Source organism: Aquarana catesbeiana, linkage group LG08 (genome assembly GCF_042186555.1).
Source record: "Aquarana catesbeiana isolate 2022-GZ linkage group LG08, ASM4218655v1, whole genome shotgun sequence".
NCBI classification, from domain to species: Eukaryota; Metazoa; Chordata; class Amphibia; order Anura; family Ranidae; genus Aquarana; species Aquarana catesbeiana.
This window is the reverse complement of record NC_133331.1, coordinates 148,533,331-148,556,407: the sequence shown is the minus strand read 5'-3', so window position 1 is coordinate 148,556,407 and position 23,077 is coordinate 148,533,331. Positions and strand designations below refer to the sequence as shown.

General features: G+C 46.4%; 2 protein-coding genes across 3 annotated transcripts in view; one reads left to right on the top strand and one right to left on the bottom strand.

Annotated features, from left to right (window-relative positions):
• ASCC1 (activating signal cointegrator 1 complex subunit 1) overlaps positions 1–15,993 on the bottom strand; it is a 441,223-nt gene extending 425,230 nt beyond the window's left edge. Inside the window, exons 1-3 of the mRNA XM_073596562.1 lie at positions 15,838–15,993; positions 583–703; positions 367–466 (exon numbers count right to left, since the gene is read on the bottom strand). Of these exons, the coding sequence (XP_073452663.1) occupies positions 367–466; positions 583–691 (209 nt within the window). The 5' untranslated portion in view covers positions 692–703; positions 15,838–15,993. The remainder of the gene's footprint in view (positions 1–366; positions 467–582; positions 704–15,837) is intronic.
• Positions 15,923–23,077, top strand: part of ANAPC16 (anaphase promoting complex subunit 16) — a 50,779-nt gene continuing 43,624 nt past the window's right edge. The window contains exons 1-2 of one of the 2 annotated variants that reach the window (XM_073596564.1): positions 15,923–16,284; positions 18,101–18,252. In XM_073596564.1, the coding sequence (XP_073452665.1) occupies positions 18,111–18,252 (142 nt within the window). In that variant the 5' untranslated portion in view covers positions 15,923–16,284; positions 18,101–18,110. The remainder of the gene's footprint in view (positions 16,285–18,100; positions 18,253–23,077) is intronic. The other variant, XM_073596563.1, reaches the window with a different exon arrangement.

Here is a 23,077-nt window from a genome sequence, read left to right as displayed (position 1 = left end):
GGAGGTGTATCCCAGGAGGCATCTTTTTTTTTTTTACTGTGATAGGTGAGGTGCTCCCCCCCTAGAAAAAAAAAGTATTGGGGAGAAAAAAAATTATGTTGAATTGTCAAAGCGGGAGGGGGTAGGGGTATGTTAAGTGGATGAGAAAGGTGAAGGAAGGTCCACGTTAAGGTCAACTGAAACTTGTTCAGAGGAAAACTTCTTTTGTGTATCTTTTGTGACATCGCTCGGATTTCTCAGGACAGAGGGAAGATCACGACTGGTCTTAGAGATTTTACAACATGTTGATATTAGCAACTATAAAAAAAAAATAATCACTCGCAAACTTAAACAGAGGGATGTGATCAAATAAAATGTTAAACATACTTAAATAGTTGGCTAGGTAGATCAATGGAACACTGGTATCCCTTCTCAGTTTCCTCAATGGTGTAATCATCACAGGGCTCATCTATACATTGCTCAGATTCTGTAAAGAAAGAATATGTTCATAGTGAATCTTGGATGGGTCTACTATAACAGAGACTTTTTCTTTCTACAAGTCAATAACTCATTGCAACTCAAAAAAAAAAAAAAAATGACTACCTATGTAAAAATCCTCCTCCTCCTCATTCTGGTAAGTTGTCTCTCGAACAGCGTTCTTTCTGTATATACGTCCGCCAACAGTGATCAAGGTGGGACGCAACACTTCCATGGCTCACAGAGACTAAGATACAAGAGATAAAGACATAAACATTTTTAGCATATAAGCCCATGGGGAGGGAAATTAATAATTGATTCTGCTGCTGGCCATGCGCCATCAGCAGCAGAATCATCTGTTTGATAACCCTAAGGAATATGTGGTCTTTATCAATAGACTCTTGGAAGAAGGTTTCAATTTTGAAATATGTCATTAACATTAGGAAAAATTTGATCTTTTGTACTCACCATAAAATCCTTTTCTCTGAGTTCATTGAAGGACAGAGTACTCTCTCTTTCAGGAGTAGGATGATAGGGACGTCTCAAAGCAGTGACCATTGAGGGGTGGGAAAACACCAGTAGGTACAACCACAAAACAAAAAAACTTCAAATTGCAGATTGCAAACTTGAGGACAAAACACTGGTTCCAACAATGAAGCCTGTATCCTGCTCTAGCAGACCGCAAAGCTGTGGCCACAATCACGAGCCAGCCTGACCTTTTAGGCCATGCACCCGTGGGGGGGCAGTGTAGGCCAGGCGATAGGATGCAATTTCCAGTCACCATGGCGACCTGGCACCTGGGGTTTGTCAAGCCCTACCTAAGGTCAAGATTACTTGCCTGGCTGTGTCCTTCAATGAATGGAAGAGAAAAGTTTTTTTTAATCTTACAACTGGTACCATTCTTTATGTGTACAAGAATAAAAGCTTGTGTGTAAAAATACAAATAACTTATCACTCAGATCTAGAGCTATAAGCTAGACAGATAATAGCCTCCATATTCATAATTTCAGTTCTACGTTCCTGCTATAGTATTTGTACTAGGGTTGTCCCGATACCGATACTAGTATCGGTATCGGCACCGATACCGAGCATTTGCCCAAGTACTTGTACTCGGGCAAATGCTCCCGATGCTTCCGCTGATACCTAGAGGACAGCTGTGATCGGCGCGTGGGGGAGTTACAAGATTCTCCCCCAGCGGCTTTCACCAGCTTTAGTGACATACAGCGGTGATCGCTCACAGCTGACTGTCATTGCATCCTCCTCCATGCCCCCTCTGTTCCTCTGTGCCTCTCCGCTGTCCCCTGCATTCCTCTCTCCTTATCTGTCCCCCTCCGTTCTCCCCCTCCGTTCCTCTCTCCTTATCTGTCCCCTGCATTCCTCTTCTCTCCCTCAGTTCCTCCGTCCTCCCCCTCCTTCCTTTGTGTATGGATAGAGTCTGCTGACTTTAGTCAAGTGAGACCCATAGGAGAGAATGGACGCAGGGGCTGCATGACTATGGGAGGAACAGGGGTCAAGTAACGGTCAGTCAGGTCAGGACTTGTGCAACAAGTTTGAGCCAACATCCGTCGGAAAAAATCCTAGGATTTTGTTGTCGGAATGTCCGAACAAAGTCCGACCGTGTGTACGCCCTATAACTCTATATTTGTGGAATACTCTATATTTCTGGTTGCTTGAGGGTTCATATAAGGGATTTTTGGGATGTTATCTGTTCTACTGAGTCACTCTATATTTTATGGGATGTTTCTGTTGTACCAAGTCATGTTTTACTTGAAAGTAAAAAAACATCTCAACATTCTAAAGGCATAAAAATAAAATTAAAAAAAATTTTCTAAAGATGCAAGCATCAATGTTTTTGTAAGGTTTTTCCATTTTTTATACCCTTTGTCCATTCACATAACTGAAACATTGTAATCTCCTGTGATTACGATGTGTCAGTTTATGAATGGAGAGAGAAGCCGCTGTCTTCTCTCCATTCATTCTCAGTGCAGCTGACGCTGCAGAGAAAGGGACTGGGGAATCTCTATCCTCTGTCTCTTTCTCTGTCTCAAGGGGGAGATATCAGAGGTCTGTTAAGACCCCTGATATCTCACCAAAGCCCCCCAAAAGGGCTGATTAAAAAAAAAATAAAAAATAAAAAAAAAATAAAAAAAAAACAATAAAGAATAAAAAAATATTATTGTAAAAAATAAAAATTGTAAAAAAAAAAAAAACAAAAAAAACACACACATACAACGTTCAACCCCCCCCCCCCAAAAAAAAATAGCAAAAAAAAAAACTGTCACGTGACATTAAAAAAAAAGTATCGGTAATCGGTATCGGCGAGTACTTGAAAAAAAGTATCGGTACTTGTACTCGGTCCTAAAAAAGTGGTATCGGGACAACCCTAATTTGTACAATGTAAGAGAGGGGCTACATTCTTACATACAGCAGGACGGTGAAGAATGAACATAATCACCCTCTAACAGGAAGTCGGATAACAGCAGGTAAAAAAAGCAATTTGGATATATGGAGGAGGATGAAAGCAACAGAAGGTATTTTTTAGTTAAGAATACATAGAGTGGGGAAAATAATTATTTGATCCCCTGCAGATTTTGTAAGTTTGCCCACTTACAAAGAAAGCATTTTTCTTCCTCCAGACAGGGCGAGTCCCCTTCCTAAAGAAGGCATATGTACAGTCATGCCAATGAACATCTACAGTGCCTTGAAAAAGTATTCATACCCCTTGACATTTTCCACATTTTGTCATGTTACATCCAAAAATGTAAATGTTTTTTATTGGGATTTTATGTGATAGACCAACACAAAGTGGCACATAATTTTGAAGCGAAAGGAAAATAATAAATGGTTTTTGCATTTTTTTTACAAATAAATATGTGAAAAGTGTGGTGTGCATTTGTGTTCAGCCCCCTTGAGTCAATACTTTGTGGAACCACCTTTCGCTGCAGTTACAGCTGCAAGTCTTTTTGGGGATGTCTCTACCAGCTTTGCACATCTAGAGAGTGACATTTTTGCTCATTCTTCCTTGCAAAATAGCTCAAGCTCTGTCAGATTGGATGGAGAGCATCTGTAAACAGCAATTTTCAAGTCTTGCCACAGATTCTCAATTGGATTTAGGTCTGGACTTTGACTGGGCCATTCTAAAACATATGCTTTGATCTAAACCATTCCATTGTAGCTCTGGCTGTATGTTTAGGGTCGTTGTCCTGCTGGAAGGTGAATCTCTGCCTCAGTCTCAAGTCTTTTGCAGACTCTAACAGGTTTTCTTCTAAGATTGCCCTGTATTTGGCTCCATCCATCTTCCCATCAACTCTGACCAGCTTCCCTGTCCCTACTGAAGAAAAGAATCCCCACAACATTATGCTGCCACCTACAATTGGTGGTGGGGATGGTGTGTTCAGGGTGATGTGCAGTGTTTGTTTTCCGCCACACATAGCATTTTGCTTTTAGGCCAAAAAGTTCAAATTTGGTTCACATTTGGTCTCATCTGACCAGAGCACCTTCTTATACATGTTTGCTGTGTCCCCCACATGGCTTTCAACAATGGTTTTCTTCTTGCCACTATTCCATAAAGGCCAGATTTGTGGAGTGCACGACTTATGCCGCCTACACACAACCGGACTTTTCGTCAGAGTAGACTCTGATGGTCTTTCCGACAGAGTTCCGACGAAGTTCCGCTGAAGCGGACTTGCCTACACACGATCACACCAAAGTCCATTCATTTAGAATGCAAACCCGTACGACGGGACTAGAAAAAGGAAGTTCAATAGCCAGTAGCCAATAGCTGCCCTTGCGTCGTTTTTGGTCCGTCGGACTAGCATACAGACAAACAGTTTTCCCAATAGGAATTGAGTCTGTCGGAAAGATTGAAACATGTTCTTTTTCTAGGGCTGTCAGAATTTTAGAAAGAAAAAGTCAGATGCCCACTGTCAGGTCACCTTGAGGCTAGGTGACAGATGCACACCGTTGGGATCAGGAGTGCACCGCAAGGTAGTGGACCCTACAGCTGACTGCTGCGGATGGGAGTCAGGGTGGTAAGGAAGGCAGGGCCGCTGGAACGCCAGCACGGATCCCACCGAGGTTAGAGCGTAAGATTCCCTGGGGCGCGGAGTCTAAAAGCCAGCAGTTGTTCACCAGAGCCTCTAGTGGTGAGGATGGACTGGGCTGCAACTGGCTCCAGGTCGCGACCCCCAGGGTCCACCAGCTCACACCCACAGTAGGCAACAGGAGGATAGGGATAGTAAGGAAATAAGCCAAGGTCGGGGCCACAAGCAGACAAGGACAACAGAGTTCACGCCAAGGTTCAGGGTCACAGGCAAACAGGGATAGTCGGGGACACGCCAAAGGTCAGGGTCACAAGCAGACAGGAATAGTCAAGAACAGGCCAAGGTCGGTAACTGGAATCAGACGCAGGAAACACAGCAAGTACACACGAAAGCTAACACACAATGGTTGATCAGCACTGCTGGCTTGCAGTGCACAGGTTAATATAGGGTTCCCTGATAGGAGCTGGGGTGGAGCCATGCTATAGGAGAGTTTATAAAAGCAGTCAGGTGAGAGTCAGCTGGTCTTTAGAGATGGAGACAGGTAAGCTGACAGACAAAACTCTATTGCATAACCATGACACCCACACACAATTGGAATATCCGATGGAATAATTCCGTCTGACCTTTTCTGCCGGAAAGTCCGGTTGTGTGTACACGGCATAATAGTTGTCCTGTGGACAGATTCTCCCACCTGAGCTGCGAATCTCTGCAGCTCTTCCAGAGTTGCCATGGGCCTCTTGGCTGCTTCCCTGAATAATGCTGTCCTTGCCCGGCCTGTCAGTTTAGGTGGACGGCCATGTCTTGGTAGGTTTGCAGTTGTGCCATACTCTTTCCATTTTCGGATGATGGATTGAACAGTGCTCTGTGAGATGTTTAAAGCATGGGATATTTTTTTATAACCTAACCCTGCTTTAAACTTCTCCACAATGTCATCCCTGTCCTGCCTGGAGTGTTCCTTGGCCTTCATGATGCTGTTTGTTCACTAAGGTTCTCTAACAAACCTCAGAGGGCTTCACAGAACAGCTGTATTTATACTGAGATTAAATTACACAAAGGTGGACTCTATTTACTAATTTGGTGACTTCTGAATACAATTGGTTCCACTAGATTTTAGTTAGGGGTATCAGAATAAAGGGGCTGAATATAAATGCTACACTTTTCATATATTTATTTGTAAAAAAAAATTGAAAACCATTTATCATTCTCCTTCCACTTCCCAATTATGTGCCACTTTGAGTTGGTCTATTACATACAATCCCAATAAAATACATTTACGTTTTTGGTTGTAACATGACAAAATGTGTAAAATTTCAACGGGTGTGAATACTTATTCAAGGCACTGTAAATGACTCAGGGAAGGATTGGGAGAAAGTGCTGTGGTCAGATGAGACCAATATTGAGCTCTTTGGCATTAACTCGACTTGCCGTGTTTGGAGGAAGAAAAATGCTGACTATGACCCTAAGAACACCATCTCTACAGTCAAGCACAGAGGGGGCAACATGATACTTTGGGGGCTGTTTCTCTGCTAAAGGTACAGGCTAACTTTGCCGCAATGAGGGGCAATGGAGGGGACCATGTATTGTAACATTTTAGATGAGAACCTTCTTCCTTCAACCAGAACACTGAAGATGGGTCGTGGATGGGTCTTCCAAAAATTACCCAAAACATACCGCCAAGGCAACAAAGGAGTGGCTAAAGAAGAAACATATTAAGGTCTTGGAGTGGCCTAGCCAGTCTCCAGACTTTAATCCTATAGAAAAAATTACGGAGGGAGCTGAAACTTTGAGTTGCCAAGAAACAGCCAAGAAACCTTAAGGATTTAGAGAAGATCTGTAAAGAAGAGTGGACCAAAATCCCTCCCGAGATGTGTGAAAACCTGGTCACCAACTAAAAGAAACATCTTACCTCTGTGCTTGTCAATAAGGGTTTCTCCACCAAGTACAAAGTCATGTTTTGCTTGGGGATCAAATACTTATTTTACTCACTGAACTGCAACTTAATTTATAGCATTTGTTTTATGTGGTTTATTTTCTGGATTTTTGGTTGATATTCTGTCTCTATCATTTAGAATACACCTATGATAAAAATAGACCCTACATTTCTTTGTAAGTGGGCAAACTTACAAAATCTGCAGGGGATCAAATAATTATTTTCCCCACTGTATTTGAACAGAATTTCTTTTTCACCACCACTTTAAGTGTTCATTTTTGTGCTTTAATTCTTCATGATTTGCATGATCAAGAGCTGAGGCAAGTGTTTGTCTATTGCTCTCTGTTAAAAGGTGTTCCTCCCTCCCCCAAATCTTAGAAGCTTTGGAGGTACCAGACAATCGGCACTGCTCTCTCTCACCTCTGGTGTTACCAGGGTACCTGGCTGCTGAAAGTGAAGTCTTCGACATACACAAGGCTGTGCGGAAGAGCACTGGCACATTATCAATGACAGAGGTGTGTTTGATTCTCAGCACTGGAAGAGCCCTGCCTCTGCACTGAGGTCACCCAAGTGCCAAAATCTTCACAGACTGGCTGCAGTACTGGTGTGTCTATACATCTGGCCACATCTGGGGTAAGACTGCGTGCAGTCGTTGTTATCACACGTGTATTCTATGCATCTTTGTTACATTTATGTATGCTATAATTATCTTTTTCTCTCTCTCTGCCTATAGAATTAAAGTTGATGCTTGCTCTATAAATTCAAATATAGCTCCTGAAGCGGAAGCTCGTCCGCGAACCATGTCGAGCGCTAGATACACAGATGGTATATGATAACTTGAAAGTGGGTACCCTTTAGTGTCACTGCATCTGTGATTTCATAGAGTTAGCGAATGTCTTATAATGACACATTTTGCTATACTTTTTTATATACGTCTGTTTTAACTTACACTTTTTGAAATAAACTAAATTTTTTATACTTACCTTGTGTATATGTCAAGCCTCTGTACAGTACCATGAAAGTCCATGATAGCCTCCTATTTTCTCTCTCCATATAAGTTAGGACGTAGGTACCATTTAACAAATTATATTTGGCGCTTTTTTTGAATGTGTGAAAAATATGCTATAATTTGTGTACAGTGTTGCACGATCGTGCAATTGTCAGTAAAAGTACCGCAGCGCCGTATACAGTGGTGTATTTAGGTTTTGTGCTGCCCTAGGCCTGACTAAGCTCGCGCACCCCCTAATTTAACTATGACCCACCCCTTCCTGTCAAGGCCACACCCCTTCCTTTTTAAGATCCGCCCTGTCATCATGGGAGGACAGAGGGACGCCGCGGGAAGAGGACAGTGAGGGATGCGGCATCTTTTCATTTGGGGGGCAAGGGGATATGTGCTGGGTGCTTTGGGAGACTCTTGCACTTAAGTCGTGTCCCTCCTCTGTGGCTCCTCCTCCTCCTGGCTGTGTACACTAGAACATTGGAGCCGAGAAGGAGAAGGGAGGAGGAGCCGAGGAGTGTGTGTGGCTGACAGTGGGGAGAGAGGTGTCGGCTGCCACGGAAAGCCCATCGCCGCTTGTGGGACTCCGGGCGGCAAATGTCCTGGGTGCCCACGCTGGCGCATCCCTGTCTGGCCAGTTACCAAAACTCAGTGCCGGAACTTGTGGGCTCTGGGACCGTGGCGTCACTAGGGTTGGCCTAGAGGATATCAGGTTAGGCACTTCCTAATGGCTCAGTCCCTGGGAACAGTAATGGATAATGGCCAACAGGCTCTCTTACCAGACCCGATGAAACCGCAACAGTGATCCCTCTGGCTAGACGTTCGCTCACTCTGGGTTGCCCAGGCCGACTCTAGTCAGTAGTGTAGCATGTCTCTACCCTGGCAGTGGCTTCATCTTTCTCCTCCTCTGGTGGTGCGGGTACAGCGTGGCTCTCTTTGGTGGTGCAGGTACAGCGTGGCTCTCTGGTTGTGCATGTACAGCGTGGCTCTGGTGGTGCGGGTACAGCTTGGCTCTCTGGCGGTGCGGGTACAGCGTGGCTCTCTGGCGGTGCGGGTACAGCGTGGCTCTCTGGCGGTGCGGGTACAGCGTGGCTCTCTGGCGGTGCGGGTACAGCGTGGCTCTCTGGCGGTGCGGGTACAGCGTGGCTCTCTGGCGGTGCGGGTACAGCGTGGCTCTCTGGCGGTGCGGGTACAGCGTGGCTCTCTGGCGGTGCGGGTACAGCGTGGCTCTCTGGCGGTGCGGGTACAGCGTGGCTCTCTGGCGGTGCGGGTACAGCGTGGCTCTCTGGCGGTGCGGGTACAGCGTGGCTCTCTGGCGGTGCGGATACAGCGTGGCTCTCTGGCGGTGCGGATACAGCGTGGCTCTCTGGTGGTGCGTGTACAGCGTGGCTCTGGTGGTGCGCGTACAGCGTTGCTCTCTGGTGGTGCGGGTACAGTGTGGCTCTGGTGGTGCGGGTACAGTGTGGCTCTGGTGGTGCGGGTACAGTGTGGCTCTGGTGGTGCGGGTACAGTGTGGCTCTGGTGGTGTGCATACAGCGTGGCTCTGGTGGTGTGCATACAGCGTGGCTCTGGTGGTGCGGGTACAGCGTGGCTCTGGTGGTGCGGGTACAGCGTGGCTCTGGTGGTGCGGGTACAGCGTGGCTCTGGTGGTGCGGGTACAGCGTGGCTCTGGTGGTGCGGGTACAGCGTGGCTCTGGTGGTGCGGGTACAGCGTGGCTCTGGTGGTGCGGGTACAGCGTGGCTCTGGTGGTGCGGGTACAGTGTGGCTCTGGTGGTGTGGGTACAGCGTGGCTCTGGTGGTGCGGGTACAGCGTGGCTCTGGTGGTGCGGGTACAGCGTGGCTCTGGTGGTGCGGGTACAGCGTGGCTCTGGTGGTGCGGGTACAGCGTGGCTCTGGTGGTGCGGGTACAGCGTGGCTCTGGTGGTGCAGGTACAGTGTGGCTCCCTATCTGGCTTCCCCCAGCACAGTATTCTTTTTCTCCTCCTGTAACACCCCCCAGCAGAGTGCATGCATGCTGGGGGCTGTAGCATGATGTCTGTGGACACACACAGGGGCCGCCATTCTTCAGGGACTACTTTTCCTATGCTGCCCCCAGAGTCTTCTGATTGGCCCTCTGCTGTGGCCAATTATGGGGAGGGAAACAGCGGTCAGGAAGCTGGGCGGCGGCACAGGGAAACCAATTAGAGCCGCTCTCTCTCTCTTCTCCTTTCGGCTGACAGAAAGGGGAGGGGGGCGAGTGGGGGAGATACACAGACAGCCTGCATCTCTCCTCTCCCTGTCACAACGCTGATGCTCCATTTACTAGAGAACTCCCCCGCTCGCCCCCCCTCCCCTTTCTGTCAGCCGAAGGGAGAAGAGAGAAGAAAGAGAGAGAGCGGCTCTAATTGGTTTTGCCGTGCCGCCGCCCAGCTTCCTGACCGCTGTTTCCCTCCCCATGATTGGCCACAGCAGAGGACCAATCGGAAAGAGAGAATGATGGCTCCTGCTTACACTGATTTCTGGCCCCATCTGCAGCCCCGACGCCACTGCACTGCTGAGCTTTACTCTGCTGATGTGCCCTGCTGTGCGGGAGCCGGGAGGAGGGCACGGATGCCGTTTTGGTGGGGGGGGGGGCGGCTTTTCTGCCGCCCCCCCCCCAAAGTGCCGCCCTAGGCCTGGGCCTTGTTGGCCTAGGCCAAAACACAGCACTGGCCGTATAGCATAAAAGCTTTGTTAGTTAAAAACTGGCTCCTAACTTTTTTAGCTGGCTCCTAGATTTAAAGCAAATTTGTCAATCCTGTATCATCATGAAGAAAAAACAAGACATCAGACTTCAAAATGCAAAATGTTCAATTCATATTTATTCACCAAGAACAGTTATTCAAACGGAAACCAACTGCAACCTAGACACACGTGTGACCACAGGACGCCACATATATTGTTTTTTTCATGACTCCTGAGGCTCGGTTCACACGGGGGCGACTTGTCAGGCGACCTAGCCGCCTGACAAGTCGCCTCCTGCTCTGTACAATGGAACTGTTCTAATCGGAGCGACGCAAGTCGCTCCGACTTAGAAGAAAAGGTTCCTGTACTACTTTGGGGGCGACTTGCATAGACTTCTATACAGAAGTCGTCTTGCAAGTCGCCCCGGCAGTCGTGTGCAGGTCGCCTCGGTGAGGCGACCTGCAAGTCGTGCCGCGTCTAGTGTGAACCGGCACTGACAGGGCAGCTATTTGTAGACAGAACAGCTGCTGCTGAAAACAATAAATATTGATGGAACAAAAGGTTTAGGAGCTAAGATAAAATGGATTAAGTCAGGGGTGTCCAAACTTTTTTCAAAGAGGGCCAGATTTGATGAAGTGAACATGCGTGAGGGCCGACCATTTTGCCTGACATTCTTTGAATCATTAAAATGAAATGCAAATTAACTAATACACTGCCCAACAAGATTTCTCTTGCCTTTGTGGCTGTGTGTGGAGAAGAATCTAAGGATGAGCTTGGGCGTGTTATTTGGATATACCGTATTTATCAGCGTATAACACACACCTTCACTTTAAGAGGGAAGTTTCAGGGAAAAAATGTCATTTTAAATAAAGAACTGTGAAGCACATAAGGGTCAGTGCCCATCACTGCAGCCTAATCAGTGCCTATCTGCAGCATCACCATTGCCATGAATGCAACCTCTAAATGGAGCCTCACCATTGCCATGAATGCAGCCTCACCACTGCCATGAATGCAGCCTCCGAATGCAGCCTCACCATTGCCATGAATGCAGCCTCACCACTGCCATGAATGCAGCCTCCGAATGCAGCCTCACCATTGCCATGAATGCAGCCTCACCATTGCCATGAACCCAGCCTCTGAATGCAGCCTCACCACTGACATGAATGCAGCCTCCCCCTTGCCATGAATGCAGCCTCACCATTGCCATGAATGCAGCCTCTGAATGCAGCCTCACCATTGCCATGAATGCAGCCTCACCATTGCCATGAATGCAGCCTCACCATTGCCATGAATGCAGCCTCACCATTGCCATGAATGCAGCCTCACCATTGCCATGAATGCAGCCTCACCAATGCCATGAATGCAGCCTCACCAATGCCATGAATGCAGCCTCACCAATGCCATGAATGCAGCCTCACCATTGACATGAATGAAGCCTCACCATTGACATGAATGAAGCCTCACCATTGCCATGAATGAAGCCTCACCATTGACATGAATGAAGCCTCACCATTAACATGAATGCAGCCTCACCACTGACATGAATGCAGCCTCACCATTAACATGAATGCAGCCTCACCACTGACATGAATGCAGCCTCACCATTGACATGAATGCAGCCTCACCATTGACATGAATGCAGCCTGTGAATGCCGCCTCACCATTGACAAGAATGCAGCTTCACAAGTGCCATCAGTGCAGCCTGATCGATGCCCATCTTCAGCCTCATAGGGGACAGGGAGGGGGTGGGACGAGCGCCAACAGATTACATACAGGAGAATCTCCTGTTTACTTGGTGGCCTCTTTAATACAAAGTCCTGCCTCCTCCATGAATGCAGCCTCTGAATGCAGCCTCACCACTGCCATGAATGCAGCCTCTGAATGCAGCTTCACCATTGCCATGAATGCAGCCTCTGAATGCAGCTTCACCATTGCCATGAATGCAGCCTCACCATTGCCATGAATGCAGCCTCACCATTGCCATGAATGCAGCCTCTGAATGCAGCTTCACCATTGTCATGAATGCAGCCTCACCATTGCCATGAACGCAGCCTCTGAATGCAGCCTCACCACTGCCACCATGAATGCAGCCTCACCACTGCCATGAATGCAGCCTCACCACTGCCATGAATGCAGCCTCACCACTGCCATGAATGCAGCCTCACCACTGCCATGAATGCAGCCTCACCATTGCCATGAATGCAGCCTCACCATTGCCATGAATGCAGCCTCACCATTGCCATGAATGCAGCCTCACCATTGACATGAATGCAGCCTCACCATTGACATGAATGCAGCCTCACCATTGACATGAATGCAGCCTCACCACTGACATAAATGCAGCCTCACCACTGACATGAATGCAGCCTCACCACTGACATGAATGCAGCCTCACCACTGACATGAATGCAGCCTCACCACTGACATGAATGCAGCCTCACCACTGACATGAATGCAGCCTGTGAATGCCGCCTCACCATTGCCATGAATGCAGATTCACAAGTGCCATCAGTGCAGCCTGATCCATGCCCATCTGCAGCCTCATAGGGGACAGGGAGGGGGCGGGACGAGCGCCAACAGATTACATACAGGAGAATCTCCTGTTTACTCGGCAGCCTCTTTAATACAAAGTCCTGCCTCCTATGATAGACAGAACAGTTGTCCAATGCCAGCCCAGAAGACGGAACTTCCTATTACAGAGGCTGCCAAGTAAACAGGAGATTCTCCTGTATGAAATCTGACGGCACTCGTCCCGCCCCCTCCCTGTCCCCTCCGAGGAATGATAAATGCGGTATATATCTATCGTGGTGCTCGCGGATTCGTTGGAGGCCAGAAAAGATATATGTATCCAAATTACCAGTGGGGCTGAATGAAACTGGAACACGGGCCACAGTTGGTCTGCGTGCTGGACTTTGGACATGCCTGGATTAAGTATTAACAAACCCCCTTCTTTTAATTGTCACAAAGACTGTAAACTTTGTCTGTAAACTATAAAGACAATGTCTTGGACTCAGTCAAACGACAATAAAACAGCTACTTTTTCTCTAGCGATCTTACTGGTGCAGATGAGTACACAAAATGTTTGTTTATCAGGTTAATAACCTGAAGAGAGAAAAAACTTGAAAATACTTTGTAAAAAGCATTAAGCTGATGAAATTTAAAGCTAACCAATAAGCCAGCTGCAGCTCTGATGAAGAGGGGACCCCCTTGAAACGCGTCAGGACTTACAGCCTTGTGTGGCATCTTCCCAGCATACAAAAAGCATGCATAGCAGATCTGGTGGTTCTTCGTGTGGTCATTCATGACGAGCATATCCTTTCCATTAGTTTGTGAGTATGATAACCTATTTTCCTCTTAATAAACAGTGTTTAAAAGAGAAGTGAAGGTTTGTTTGTTTTTTCAGATTCATACTGGTCTAGGTGGACTGATGCCGCATCTGTCCCCCGACGCCTTTTCACTGAGAACAGAGCTATCGAACACCGCCGATCGCTCAGTTTTCAGAGCTCCGTGAGCAGAGACCTGCTGACTGTCAGTCACAGCTCTCTGCTCTTCCCCTTTATTGCTCATTGGAGCGCTGGGCTGTGGAGGGGACAGCTGGCTCAGGCTCTCAGCAGCCCGTGAGAGGCTGAGCCAGGTATCAGTCTAGGCACCAGGCGGATCCAGACTTTATTGTTGGGATGACGCGATGCCTGGACTGACTTCTGTGACATCAGCAGAGAGCAGACTTCAGCCCGATCTCTGCTAAAAACGGGTCACAGGAGTGCAAAATGAACTGCACTCCTGTGATCCATAGGAGAAGTACAGCCAAACAAGCTTTGGCTGGACTTCTCCTTTAAAGGTAATGCACTCAGTGTCTCCTCTGTCTGTTTTTTACATATAGTGTGTTTGGACTACCCCAGTCTGAGGAGGTCAGCAAGGAGTGTGGTAGATACCAGACAGTGGAAGTAGAATGGATTGATCCAGGAGATTTTGAATAAAATCCACCAATATTTGAGCACCACATCTGAGCGCAGGAGAATGAATTTTGGGTTACTGGAGCTCCTGAGCTCTGCTCTCTATACACTGTACTGTACATTACATACTCCTGAGCTCTGCGCTCTATACACTGTACTGTACATTACATACTCCTGAGCTCTGCATTCTATACACTGTACTATACATTACATACTCCTGAGCTCTGCGCTCTTTACACTGTAATGTACATTACATACTCCTGAGCTCTGCACTCTGTACACTGTGATGTACATTAAATACTCCTGAGCTCTGCGCTCTATACACTGCAATATACATTTCATACTCCTGAGATCTGTGCTCTGTACACTGTAATGTACATTACACACTCCTGAGCTCTGCGCTCTATACACTGTAATGTACATTACACACTCCTGAAATCTGTGCTCTATACACTGTACTGTACATTACATACGCCTGAGCTCTGCGCTCTATACACTGTACATTACATATGCCTGAGCTCTGTACTCACACTGTACTGTACATTACATTCTCCTGAGCTCTGCGCTCTATACACTGTACTGTACATTACAGACTCCTGAGCTCTCTACTCACACTGTACTCTACATTACACACTCCTGAGCTCTGCGCTCTATACACTGTACTGTACATTACATACTCCTGAGCTCTGCACTCACACTGTACATTACATACTCCTGAGCTCTGCGCTCTATACACTGTACTGTACATTACATACTCCTGAGCTCTGTACTCACACTGTACTGTACATTACATACTCCTGAGCTCTGCGCTCTATACACTGTACATTACATACTCCTGAGCTCTGCACTCTATACACTGTACTGTACATTACATACTCCTGAGCTCTGCACTCACACTGTACATTACATACTCCTGAGCTCTGTACTCTATACACTGTACTGTACATTACATACTCCTGAGCTCTGCACTCTATACACTGTACTGTACATTACATACTCCTGAGCTCTGCACTCACACTGTACATTACATACTCCTGAGCTCTGCGCTCTATACACTGTACTGTACATTACATACTCCTGAGCTCTGCACTCACACTGTACTGTACATTACATACTCCTGAGCTCTGCACTCACACTGTACTGTACATTACATACTCCTGAGCTCTGCACTCACACTGTACTGTACATTACATACTCCTGAGCTCCGCACTCACACTGTACTGTACATTACATACTCCTGAGCTCCGCACTCACACTGTACTGTACATTACATACTCCTGAGCTCCACACTCACACTGTACTGTACATTACATACTCCTGAGCTCCGCACTCACACTGTACTGTACATTACATACTCCTGAGCTCTGCACTCACACTGTACTGTACATTACATACTCCTGAGCTCTGCACTCACACTGTACTGTACATTACATACTCCTGAGCTCTGCACTCACACTGTACTGTACATTACATACTCCTGAGCTCTGCACTCACACTGTACTGTACATTACATACTCCTGAGCTCTGCACTCACACTGTACTGTACATTACATACTCCTGAGCTCTGCACTCACACTGTACTGTACATTACATACTCCTGAGCTCTGTACTCACACTGTACTGTACATTACATACTCTGAAGTGCTCAGTGTTGTAGAGAAGACAGCACAGAAATCGGTATACAGTGTAAAGCAGAATGTCAGACACGAAAACTACTGAGAATAAATAAGAGGCGTCCTGAGTAATTGCCCTACCTGGATGACAGAGCCAATACAGGAAACCAATATCTGCAATGAGGGATTAACGGAACATAAATTCCCTGTCAGAGTTCCTGGGGGAAGGGTTATTGCAGCAAACCCTAAGAGTGTCAGAAGTGAGGCGTGTGAGTTTCTCGTCTAGAGTATATATATTATATATGGTCTACAACAAAATGGAGGTGTGACACTAAGACTGTGTCAATAAAAAGGAACGGACGCTTGTATCATTGTAATATGCCAGAGTGTGGGGATGGAACAGTTGCTCCTTCTATTTTCTCGGTTACAGCTGTAAAATAGTACACGAAGCCCAAGAGAGCGCAGACTGGGCACAGAGCGAGGATACTGATTGGAAGAAAGGCGTCACGCAGCCGGACCCGGAAGTGTCAGAAGTGTGTAGAGGGGGAGTGGCCGGAAGTCTGTGATGAGAAGGCTGTTATAGAGAAGGTAATGTATATTGTATGCTCTGTGTTATTCTGAGGAAAGGAGGGCATATAATTGAATATACAGATCACACATTTTGTATTATTCACTCTCAGCTTCGTGTGTCACTGCAGCTATGGGCAGCAGGAGAAGCCTGCACTGAACAAGTGACAAGGTTGCCATTGTGGACCTGCACTGATAAATATACCAGTTTCCTGCCTGTCATACTAATTCTGTGGCTTCAGTACTCTGACCTGGAACATGTATACAGATCAGGAGCTGTGAGCTCAGAATTTAACCCAGACAGTCCAGGATTTTATTTTTGTTTTTAGAAGCCAGTTGTAAACAATGTCTCAGTGTTATTGTCATGACAGGTTCTCTTTAAGAGTGCAGCTTCTGTATCATGTGATCGGTGCTCACATGATCAGGATTCCCACCGCTAGCTCCCAATTGGAGGCCTTAACCAAGAGTTGTCTGTGACAGTTTCCTCACAGCACACATTAGGCTGCTGTGGACATTTGTGCTAGCTGAGTGTTAAAGCCCACCTTTCTCACTTATATGTATTAAACCCAAAACAAAAAATGTAACATAATGCAGCTAACCAATCATTCAATGTTTTCTTTTTTTCAGGCCCCCCCTCTGTTTTTACCTAATGATTTGGTCAGTAACGCACCTCCTGTATTGGAGACACAACTCTGGCTGAAAGACCACAAGAGGCACAGCAGAGAGCAGCATTGTCAGTCTGGGAAGGGTAGTGTTAGGTGTACCAGCAGACTTGAATACACTAACAAATTGAAGTTATACTCCTTCTCAAACCTTATAATCAGTTGCAGAAAAAAGCTTTTTTTCCTTTTGGGATAATGGTTTTACATGAATCAATACAAGCTGATAATTGTAGGCACTGTCAGTGCTAAATCATTTGTCTCATCTCTTTAACTGCAAGAGATCCTGCACTGAGAACCGAGCAATCAAACATTGCTGATGGCTCGGTTCTCTCAGCTCCCCGAGAGGAGAACTGCTGATTGTCAATCAGCAGCTCTCCTGCTCTGCTCCTCCACGCTCACTGGAGCGCTGGGCTGTGGAGGGGTGGAGAGCGGCTGTCTCAGCAGCTCACTGAGACTGCCATTAGTCCAGGTACCTGGCGGATCCAGACTTCCGAAGTCAGGATGACGCGGTGCCTGGACTGAACTTGGTGACGTCAGCAGAGAGCGGACTTCAAACCGCTCTCTGCTGAAAACAGGTTACAGGAGTGCAAAACGAATTGTTCTTTTGTGACCCTCAGGAGAAGCCCAGCCAAATGAGCTCAAGCTGGACTTCTCCTTTTTAAGGCTTCAATTGATGCCAAAGGTGCTTCAACAAAGTATTGAGCAAAGGCTGTGAATACTTATGTACATGTGATTTTATTTTTTTTTTTTTTTTTTTTAGTAAACTTGCAAGGATCCTAAACCTACTTCTTTCACATTATGGGTATTTGTAGAGTTTTGAGGAAAATAATGGATTTATTCAATTTTGGAATAAGGCTGTAACATGACAAAATGTGGAAAAAGTGAAGCACTGTGAATACTTTTTTCAGATGCACTGTATGCAGAGTAGGGTTTTCTGGATAACTAAGAAAATAGTCAGTGTCTTGGATTATTCGTGTTACCTCTGGTAGTTTATAGTGGATCTGAAAGGGTCACTTTGAGGCTTTTTCAAGAAGTTCTCCAGCTAGAGCTGTAAAAATTCACTACGTGACAATAAACTCATCATGTCCAGTAATATATTGCTTATTTTTTTCCTTTTAAACAAAGTCATGTTTTAGAATTGTATTGTGCTTATGCATTCTATTCCTTTTTTAAAGGCTGTTGGTAATGGCTGCCTCATCGTCTTCTTCATCAGCTGGCGGAGTGAGCGGAAGTTCAGTAACCGGGTCTGGATTTAGTGTTTCAGACTTGGCACCCCCACGGAAAGCACTGTTCACTTGCCCCAAAGCAGCTGGAGACATGCTAGAAGGTAATTCATTATTTACTTTTAGTAGGGGTAAAAAATATATACTGTATTTATTGGCGTATAACACTCACTTTTTCACCATGAAAATCGGGTGCAAATAGCATGTGCGTGTTATACGCCAATACTTCAATTTTAGCTGCCTCAGAGGGGACAGGGAGGGGGGCGGGACGAGCACTGTCAGATTACATACAGTGAGAATCTCCTGTTTACTTGGCGGCCTCTATAATAGGAAGTCCCGTCTCCTGGGCCACCAATGGATCACTATTCTGTCTATAAAAGGAGATTCTCACTGTATGTAATCTGTCGGCGCTTGTCCCACCCCCCTCCCTGTCCCCTCTAGGCTGCAGATGGGCATCAGTCAGACTGCACTGATGGCAATGGTGAGGCTGCTGCACTCATGGCAATGGTGAGGCTGCTGCATTGAAGGCAGTGGTGAGGCTGCTGCATTGAAGGCAGTGGTGAGGCTGCTGCATTGAAGGCAGTGGTGAGGCTGCTGCATTGAAGGCAGTGGTGAGGCTGCTGCATTGAAGGCAGTGGTGAGGCTGCTGCATTGAGGGCAGTGGTGAGGCTGCTGCGTTGAGGGCAGTGGTGAGGCTGCTGCATTGAGGGCAGTGGTGAGGCTGCTGCATTGAGGGCAGTGGTGAGGCTGCTGCATTGAGGGCAGTGGTGAGGCTGCTGCATTGAGGGCAGTGGTGAGGCTGCTGCATTGAGGGCAGTGGTGAGGCTGCTGCATTGAGGGCAGTGGTGAGGCTGCTGCATTGAGGGCAGTGGTGAGGCTGCTGCATTGAGGGCAGTGGTGAGGCTGCTGCATTGAGGGCAGTGGTGAGGCTGCTGCATTGAGGGCAGTGGTGAGGCTGCATTGATGGCACTTGTGAGGCTGCAGATGGCCATTGATGAGGCTGCATTGATGGCAATGGTGAGGCTGCAGATGGGCACTGACCCTTATTTTGCTTCCAAGTTCCTTATTTAAAATGTAAGTTTTTTTTCCTGAAACTTCCCTCTTAAAATGAATGTGCGTGTTATACGCCGATAAATACGGTGTGTGTGTATATATATATATATATATATATATATATATATTTGGACACAGGCACAATTTAATTTTTTTTAATTTTTTTTCAGGTATGTACCAAAACATATTTAAGATAAAGTTGTATAATAGATATGGGTTGAAAGTGCACAGGTTTCATTTGAAGGTATGTACATCCAAATCAGAGGAAGGGTTTAGGAATTACAGCTCTTAAGATTAGCCTCCCCCTCCCCTTTTTCAAGAGACCAAAAGTAAGATCAAAAGCTGTTTCATGGCCAGGTATAGGCTACTCCTTCGTTATTTCTTCATCAATTAAGCAGGTGAAAGGTCTGGAGTTAATTCTAGTGTGGTATTTGTATTTGGAATCTATTGCCGTGAACCTACCTCATGCGTTTAAAGGAGCTGTCCATGCAAGTGAAACGGGCCATTGTAAGGCTTCAAACCCGAAACAAATCCGTCATAGAGATAGCAGCAACATTAGGAGTGGCCAAATCAACAGTTTTGTAACATTCTGAGGAAAGAAGAACGCACTGGTGAGCTCAGCAACATAAAAAGGCCTGGACGTCCATGGAAGACAACAGTGGTGGATGATCGCAGGATCCTCTCTATGGTAAAGAAAAACCCATTCACAACATCCAGACAAGTGACAGACACTCTCCAGGAGGTGGGCGTATCATTGTCAAAGTCTACAATCAAGAGAAGACTTCACGAGAGCTAATACAGAGGGTTTACACCATTCATAAGCCTGAAAGCGGTTGTATACTCATACGCTTTCGACAATTTTACCTACAGGTAAGCCTATAATAAAGCTTACCTGTAGGTAAAATGAATATCTCCTATACCTACACAGTTTAGGAGATATTCACCCTGCATGCAGTCGCTGACATCAGTGGTGCATGCGCAGTGAAGGTCCGGCGTATCATGCCCGAACGGAGGACTCCTGTGCCCATGCGCGGGAGTGACTTAATCGTGGGTCCGGCCACTCACAGCGGCAACATGGCAGCCCCCTCAGCGCTGACCGGGTCGGGCTGCGGGAGCTTCATTCTAAGGTAAGTAATTCATTGCATACTAGCACATTGTGCCATTGTCGAGCAGGTTTTTTTTTTTTTTTTTTCCTTCAGTGGTTTACTACCGATTGAAGAATAGGCCAGATTAGACTTTGCCAAAAAAACTCTAAAAAAGCCAGACTAGTTCTGGAAAAGCATTCTTTGGATGGATGAAACTAAGATTAATCTGTACCAGAATGACGGAAAGAAAAAAAGTGCAGAGAAGGCTGGGAACAGCTCATGATCCAAGGCACACAACGTCGTCTGTAAAACATGGTAGAGGCCAGTGGCAGCTGTGCATTAAGGGTGCACGAGCGCCGGCCCCCATCCCTGCCGCCACCGCCCCCCCTATCCATGCGTCCGTCCCCTTTCGGGACGCCGGGTGCATGGATTCCTATGGCGGGGTGTTTTTTTTTTTTGCACCTGATTAGAGCCAGAGGCTCTAATAGGCTTCAAAAAAAGGGTGGGCTCCAAATTGTGTAACCATAGCGAATTAATTTTCACTATTTTCACACTACAGTGCCTCCCCGCCAATCAAGAGGCAGGTCAGTTAGACCTGTTTCCTGATTGGCCAAAGAGCCAGGCGATCCTATTGGATGCCTAGCGGTGCTTTCGCAAACGGAGGAAGCATGAGGAGCGGACACCTCCACCGCCACTGCTGCCCGCACTGTGAGGATGAGTGGAACAGGACAGTCCTTTCCACAGCCCGGTAAGTGCCAGACCTCCCCTTCTGCAGGGGGGGGGTTTGGGGGTGCCGTCAGTACTGCGAGCCACGTGCAGGTGGAAGTGCTGTCAGTGGGCTATATATACACCTATCTGTAATGCTGGGCTATATACTCCTGACACTATGGGTGAAATACAGGGTACTGAGTGGGTGGATTCTAGAAGGGGTGGGGCTTATGACAAATTGGGAGGGGCCAAAAAGGAAAGGCGGGGTCTGTCGCCGCCCCCATTCTAAAACTTCACCAGCCCGTCACTGGTGGAGGCAGTGTGATGACATGGACAAGCATGGCTTCCAGTGGCATTGGGTCATTGGTATTTATTGATGATGTGATAGAAGACAGAAGCAGCTGGATGAATTCTGCAGTGTTTAGAGATATACGGTCAGCCCAGATTCAGCCAAATGCAGCAAAGTTGATTGGACGGCGCTTCACAGTACAGATGAACAATGATCCAAAACACACTGCAAAAGCAACCCAGGAGCTTTTGAAGGAAAAGAAGTGGAATATTTTGCAATGGCCAAGTCAAATCACCTGATTTCAACCCAATTGAGCGTGCATTTCACTTGCTGAAGGCAAAACTAAAGGCAGAAAGACCTACAACCAAAGAACAACTGAAGACAGCTGCAGTTAAAGCCTGGCAAAGCATCAGAAAGGAGGAAACCCAGTCTTTGGTAATGTCCATGGGTTCCAGACTCCAGGCAGTCATTGCCAGTAAAGTATTCTCAACATAATATTAAAAAAGAACATTGTATTCATGATTATATTCATTTGTCCAATTACATTTGAGCCCCTGAAAATGGGGGGACTGTGTATAAAAATGGTTGCAGTTCCTAAAATTTGTACTTGATAGTTATGTTCAACCCCTTGAATTAAAGCTGAAAGTCTGCACTTAAAACTCATTTGGCATTTTCCTTTTAATTTTATTCTGGTGGCATACAGAGCCAAAAGTATGAAAATTGTGCCTGTGTCCAAATATATGGACCTAACTGTATGTGAGGTAATTGAAGGCTTGGGTTTGTTGAAACCCTTTGATAGCAGTGACATCTAGGTCATCACATCCTTGGCAGTCAAAGGGTTGAAAATTAGTCCTGCTAGGAGAAGGCACAACAGGATGCATGCTACTATCTTTATTACCCCATTACTCCCCTTCCTCATGGACCTGTGGCCTCACTTCACAGGTAAGTCCCACCAACAGCCATTCCATTGTTATTGTATATGAGGGATGGTAGGTAGTGGTGCTTAGCAATAGAGTCAGAGAAAATCGGGCCCCAGTGGCAATGTGAAGATTAGAATACATGTTGCTATCCGCTGGACAATGCAGTGTGCAATCTACAATGCTCCTGCATTTTAGCAATCAGTCACAAAATATAATTGAGACCAACAAAATAGGGCTCTATGGTAACCAAATGTAAAAGCTAGCATCTTGTGTTACCAATCCTTAGACCCTGAGTCGATCTATAGTTGACATGAAATGCCTTTTTTTGAATTCCCTTAAAATAATCTCCATCCAGTTAAAGAAAAAGGCCATAGATTACACTTTTTTTTTTGTTTTGTTTTTTTTTCGATCGGCCAGCAGCCTGAACTAAAAAAACAAACAAGCGAAGTGGATGGAGGAATCCTCCCCACTGGGACATTGTTTTCTGACAGTGGGACTCTCCTTTGTCTGAATACACTAATCAGCAGCTAAAGCCGACTGATCGAGAAACATTTCCCAACAGGCCCATTCATCAAAAGTTAATCTAACGATCCACATGGGTCGATCCATCTATGGCCAGATTAAAGGGGTTTAATGCATTCTATGCTTTAAGGTGAAAAACTTTCTGTAGTGCTGCAGACCGACCCCCCCCCCCCCCCCCCGTTTTACTTACCTGAACGCTGTCTTTTTCCGGCCGGGAACGAGCACACCCAGCTCTAGCTGGTGTCTCATGTCCTGATTTGGATAGATTGATAGCAGCTCAATCATTGGTTCCCGTTGCTGTCAATCAAATCCAATGACGCAGGCGCCAGGGGGGGGGACCGAGTCCTGCTTT